General features: G+C 46.3%; 1 protein-coding gene across 1 annotated transcript; it reads left to right on the top strand.

Moving 5' to 3' along the window:
• The first annotated feature begins 1,082 nt into the window (after positions 1-1,082).
• Positions 1,083-2,068, top strand: HS3ST1 (heparan sulfate-glucosamine 3-sulfotransferase 1). Its single transcript, XM_068542277.1, has one exon. It carries the CDS (start codon positions 1,083-1,085, stop codon positions 2,016-2,018), a length of 936 nt encoding a protein of 311 aa, XP_068398378.1. The 3' UTR covers positions 2,019-2,068.
• The last annotated feature ends 4,181 nt before the right edge of the window (positions 2,069-6,249 follow it).

The raw sequence follows: 6,249 nt of genomic DNA on the forward strand, positions 1-6,249 counted from the left end.
TATAATCGTAACATATATCACACTGATGCTTGCAGTCTGGTTGTGTCAATTAACCTTTGCAAAATTTGTGCTGTAATACAAACCACCCCAAAATTCACTGGCTTAAAACCACAAGCATGCATTCTCACTCCTGAGGGAGATGGCTGGGCTGCACACAGGGGACTGACGGGGCAGCTCTGCTGCAGGTGTCTCTTGTCTTCCTCCTGGGACCAGCAGCTGGCTGGCCAGGGCATGTTATTCTCGTGGCAAATAAAAAAAAACCCAAAATCAAATTGCTGGGAAGTACACTCCCCCTACAATGAGGCTATAGAAAGAATTGGATGCAGGGAAGAGTAAAGAATTGAAGTTAATCATTCAATCTTTCAAACAGGTTCACCTGCCCTGTTAGATCAGGAGCCCCTAGTGGGTTGGGGAGCAGAAACAATGCCTGCTTCCATATCACTTGCCCTTCTGCCTGGGGCTGGCAGCTAGTAGATATTCTCTGATGTTTGCCGAGGTCCAAAAGTCCTTCCCAACCTTTTCCTTTATAGCAGATGTTGGCAAACTATGACTGCAGGCCAAAGCTTGGCCTGGTTTTAAAAGCGCCAACAGAGCAGTAAAAATACAAATGTTTGAAAAAAATTAAAAGAAGAAGAATATTTAACGACCCATGAAAATTATATGAAATTCAAATGTCAGTGCCCATAAATAAAGTTTTATTGGACCACAACCACACCCATTTCTTTGTGTATTGTCTATGGGTGCTTTAGAGCAAAATAACATAGTTGGAGTTGCCACAGAGACTATATGTCCCCAAAAGCCTAAAACGTTGACTCTCTTGCCTGTACAGAAACTCTTTGCCGCCCCTGCTTCATAGGATGAAGGACCCGAGGAAGCCCCAGGAGGTGAATGTCGTGCCCAAGACGACAGAGTTGTCAGCTTGATTAAGCCCAGTATTTATGTGGGGTTAATACTTCTCCCCTTTGTTTCCTAGTAATCGGAAGCCGGCGACACCCATGTGTCACTGATCCGGAGGCATCCCTCGCTGCAGCGCTTCATGACCCAGCGGCACCCCGCCCAGTGAAGCCACCGTGGTGTCCAGCATGGCCGCGCTGCTCCTGGGCGCGGTGGTGCTGGTGGCCCAGCTCCAGCTAGTGCCTTCCCGCCCCGCCGTGCCCGGGGCCGAGCTGGGCCAGCCGGAGCTTGTGAGGAAAGCGGCGACCTTGCAGGGCGAGATCCGGGAAGGCGCGGCCCCCAACGGCTCCGCCCAGCACCTGCCGCAGACCATCATCATCGGCGTGCGCAAGGGCGGCACACGCGCGCTGCTGGAGATGCTCAGCCTGCATCCCGACGTGGCGGCCGCCGAGAACGAGGTGCACTTCTTCGATTGGGAGGAGCATTACAGCCAAGGCCTGGGCTGGTACCTCAGCCAGATGCCCTTCTCCTCCCTGCACCAGCTCACGGTGGAAAAGACCCCCGCGTACTTCACGTCGCCCAAAGTGCCTGAGCGGGTCCACAGCATGAATCCGTCCATCCGGCTGCTGCTCATCCTGCGGGACCCGTCGGAGCGCGTGCTGTCCGACTACACCCAAGTGTTCTACAACCACGTGCAGAAGCACAAGCCCTACCCGTCCATCGAGGAGTTCCTGGTGCGTGATGGCCGGCTCAACGTGGACTACAAGGCCCTCAACCGCAGCCTGTACCACGTGCACATGCAGAACTGGCTTCGCTTCTTCTCGCTGCGCCGCATGCACATCGTGGACGGCGACCGCCTCATCAGGGACCCCTTCCCCGAGATCCAAAAGGTCGAGAGGTTCCTGAGGCTGTCGCCGCAGATCAATGCCTCGAACTTCTACTTTAACAAAACCAAGGGCTTTTACTGCCTGCGGGACAGCGGCCGGGACCGCTGCTTACACGAGTCCAAAGGCCGGGCGCACCCCCAAGTCGACCCTAAGCTCCTCAATAAACTGCATGAATATTTTCACGAGCCAAATAAGAAATTCTTCGAGCTTGTCGGCAGAACATTTGACTGGCACTGATTTGCGATAGCTAGGCTCGGAACCTTTCCTATTGTAAGTTCTAGTGTACATCTAGGGGGGAAAAAGAATTTTAAAAGGGCATTTAAGCTATAATTTATTTGTAAAATCCATAAATTACTTCTGTACAGTATTAGATTCACAATTGCCATATATACTAGTTATATTTTTCTACTTGTTAAATTGAGGGCATTTTGTATTGTTTTTCATGGTTGTTAACATGTGTAATATGTCTCTATATGAAGGAACTAAAATATTTCACTGCAAAAAAGAAAAAGAAAAATTCTGGAGACGCTGTCTTTTTTGAATGTAATTAACTTGCCCCCAACTCAAGATAGCTGTCTGTGTTCACTCACTGCACATATTCCTTTATTACTTAAAAAAAAAAAAAAAAAGTTTTTCATAGCTATTATACTCCTCTCCCCTTCTCTCCCTTCTTCATTACCTTTTAAAAATTTTAATGGCTCGCTGTGGTCATCAGATTAATTTTTTTACTTGCATGGTGAGATTTCATTGAGATCCCCTATTATTCTTGGAGGTGATAGTCTCACCCATTCCCAACTTCAGCAAGTACCTGAATGTGGATTTTAACTCCATGTAAACTCCAAGTGAACAAAGAAATTAAGCTGGAGAAGTAGTTACTAACCAGCAAGAGGCTTGCCTCAGAGAGTGCTTGCACTTACTTCTGACTGCAGCAATATGTGAAACTACAATAAAGGGAATTAAACCATTGGCCTTCAGAACGATCTTGGGGCTGTGTACTTTGCCCCAGGTGGCAGTGGGTCTCTGGAAAGCCACTTAGAATAGAAAAGAGGAATTGCAAAACCTATGCATGTCCCCATTTGTAAAAAGCTGACTAAAGGGGTAACTGTTTCCTTGAGTTGGGAGTCTATTAATCTATTTCCTGAAATATAAATATTATACGCCATATACTTTGAGACATAGGTGTATGTATGTTTAAAAATCAACTCTGGAGTCCTGAAGGTGAAAGGAAATTTAAACTCCCAAGGGTTGAAATTGAAAAGAGAAAAGTGCAAAGCAAATGGTAAAAGGTAAAGAATCCCTTGCACCTGCCTCAAGAGGCCAGAGGCCCAGTTTCAGTTTCACTTCTGCCCTGAACAACTGGGTTGTTAGAAGTGATAGAATAAGCCCTTCTGTGCCTCAGTTTTCTCATGCATTCTTCATTCAGTCAGCCTTTTACAGAATTAAATAAATCGGATTTTTTTTCTTATTATGAATGAAATAGACATTATATATAGGAACTCTTTGAAATTTCCCCCAAGCAACCCCAGGAAGAAGGAATTATTACAGCAAGTTCAAAGAGGAAGAAATAGGCCTGAAGAAGATAGGGAACTTGCCCAAGTTCACACTGGCTGTAAGCCAGAGCTCAGAGTACACAGAGCCAAAGCACAGGGTTTTTGGTTTGTTTTTTTTATTTTTTTTTCTACCCAATTTTTTCTAAATTCAAATGGAAAGACCCAGACTCAGAGACAGTTCTTCCTGACATATTCCATCCCTGGTGCCAAATGTCTTCCATCCCAAGAGGTGAGCCTGAGCCAGAGGAAAAGGGCAAGAATGAGCCTGAGGTTCTCTCAGCAGTGCTATCAGGGAAATGAGTCACCTTGGTTATGCTTTGCAGCTGCACCCTGACTTGACCTTAGCATGGCCCATGCCCCAGCCCGGGCCTTGCACAGACAGCAGAGAATGTCTTTTCTCCTCCTTTATTAAGGTTGTCATTAAACAACCAACTCCCCAGAGGGTGTGGCAGAAATATAGCAGGTTTCCTGTTGACGTGGTACTTTGCCATCTGCAGAGTGTTTCTCTCTGTAGCGTATCATTGGATCTTACTTTTATCACACTCATTCAAGACTGAAAAAATGAGAGACTAACAAAGGTGAAATTGAGTTATCAAGTTTGCCCAGGAATTGGGTGACAGAGTGGAGACTCCAATGTGTGTTTTCTGACTCCTAAGAGGGTGCTTTTTGCAAAATACCTATGCATGCCTGTGCCCTGATAAGGATGGTGTGCTTAAAGCCTGTACTGTTGGGGTAAAAGGTGGTGGGTGGGGATGGAGGAGGGGAGGCCCAAGCACTGGAGACACATCTAGCTGCTGCGGCTCACACAGCTGATGGTAGGGGATGATCCAGTTTAAAATGATCAGAAGGTAAAAATTCAATAACTGTTGGTTTGGAGGTATGGGTCTTGACTAAAAATGCATTCATGGGGTCCACCATGGGCAAGGGGTCAGGGGCCCTAGTAGCCATTTCTATTCATCTATTTATGGTACAACCCGAGCCAGCCATTTGGAAGAGAGAAGCAGTATGAGCCTATCGCTCCAGACCTAGCCCAAGCACTTAGATCTCATCTGAGCTCTGTCAAATTCAGAGGAGGTCCTGCAGTAGACCACCTGCACGGAGAGCCAAATGCAATGACTCAGGAGCCAGGTGGGCACCTGATCCCTCTTCAAACACACCTAGTACTAAAGTCTATTAACAGAGAGATGCTGAGGGAGTGAGGTTGCTGCCTGGACTGGTCCAGGCTCAGGGGCAGCCTGGGGGCCTTTGGATGACAGCCTCCCAGACAAGTGGCTGAGGGCAGTTGAGCAGGGCCTCAGCTATTATATATGGAATATTCACTTCACTTGAGGCTTCTGAGTCAGGACAGCCCCCTCCCATTCTCCAGGAATTGGACAGTGCTGAAACCCTGGTAACACTATTTGGTTATCAGCTCACAGCCTGAAAATTTGCCATTTTAGCAAACATGATGATGTGCCTCTGAGCAGAGTGTCTTGCTCTTTCTATCCTGGGAGGCTGTACTCAGCAGAAGGGAGATGTGAGGCAGAAGAGGCCATTGCTCAGGGTGCCTGCTACTTACAGAGGCGGAATCAGAGATCACTGCCAAGAGTTCAGGTATTCATTAAAATTGTATTTTTCTTTTGAGCCCCTACTATGTGCTTAGCATGGTATTAAGCTCTCAGGAGTATGAAAATGTTAATGCAAGAACGAATAGTCATTAACTGTTCTGTGTTTAAATTAAAAACAAAAACAGCAATATGGAAGGGCTAGGAAGGCTGTTCTGTGTTTAAATTAAACAAACAAACAAACAAACAAAACAACACACATGGAAAGGATGGAAAGGCTAGAAAGGCAGGTAGTATTAATTGTGTGTAGACTGACCAGTGCAGTCATTCTCATTGAATTCAAGAACATCCCTGGGGGAAATCAACCAGCCCTGTGATAGAGAGGACTAAACTGGGCATAAGAAATGGACCTGCACTCATTGTTTTAGAATAAATAGAGGAATACTACTCACAATAGGGAGATGGTTGTCCCAGAGATGGGGAATGTTGGAATTAAGGATCATACACAGAAAGTGAGAGATGACAGACATGTTTCACTACACCATTACTCAGGAGTAGGAAGAGATGGGAAATCTTCCCAAAGGTCGCATGGCAAAGCTGTGAACCAGATCACTTATCTTGTGGGCCACAGGACCCTGTTCTTTCCACAGGCAGTCTTCTTGGAGAAATTGCCATAGAGCTGGAGCACAGGAGGCAATGGATATAACCAGAGCAGGGCATTCTGAACAAGGGCAGCTTGAGGAATCAAGACAGTGGTGATGAGGAGGGGGAAGGAAATAGAGAGGTGCAGGCAAGAGACTGTCTACTGGTCATGGGAGTGAGTTAAGCACACTGGGAACTCACTCTGTGGCCTTGACATCTGCTTTACAAGTGGTGGAAGCTTGCTTAGAAGGCACCCATGTGTCTGTCTCCTGTGCAGGTGTATCTGTCATATAAAAGTAACTACCATTTTTTGCATACCTGCTATGTGCTTGGCATTTTAAATACGTTGCTTCTAATCCATTTGACAATTCTGAGAAGCAGGAAATGGCATAGTACTAATTTTACAAAGGAGGAAACTCAAACTCAGACACTAAAGGGCTTGCCCACAATGGCAGAGCCACTGATTGCCACAAATGGAATTTAGGGTCTAATGTCCATGCTCTGCTGCTTTTCAGTCTATGCAATTGTGGGACAGGGGAGGAAGAATTAAAGCATAAGCATCTGTCTATTAGGCAGAGCCTGGAAGAATCATGGGCATCCAGAATGCCAGGATGCACAGAGAGAGTTATATCAGATCATCTTCAAGCCAAGAGTGGCTGGGACCTGATACAAGGGACACATGATAAAGCATGTTCCTTACCGGCAGGTATTCATGTAGAAAGTCTAAGCTTG

Source organism: Eschrichtius robustus, chromosome 4 (assembly GCF_028021215.1).
Source record: "Eschrichtius robustus isolate mEscRob2 chromosome 4, mEscRob2.pri, whole genome shotgun sequence".
NCBI lineage: Eukaryota > Metazoa > Chordata > Mammalia > Artiodactyla > Eschrichtiidae > Eschrichtius > Eschrichtius robustus.

What these genes read in the sequence shown, in the direction of transcription:
- HS3ST1 (XM_068542277.1), top strand. Translation starts at nt 1,083, where the DNA reads ATGGCCGCGCTGCTCCTGGGCGCGGTGGTGCTGGTGGCCCAGCTCCAG.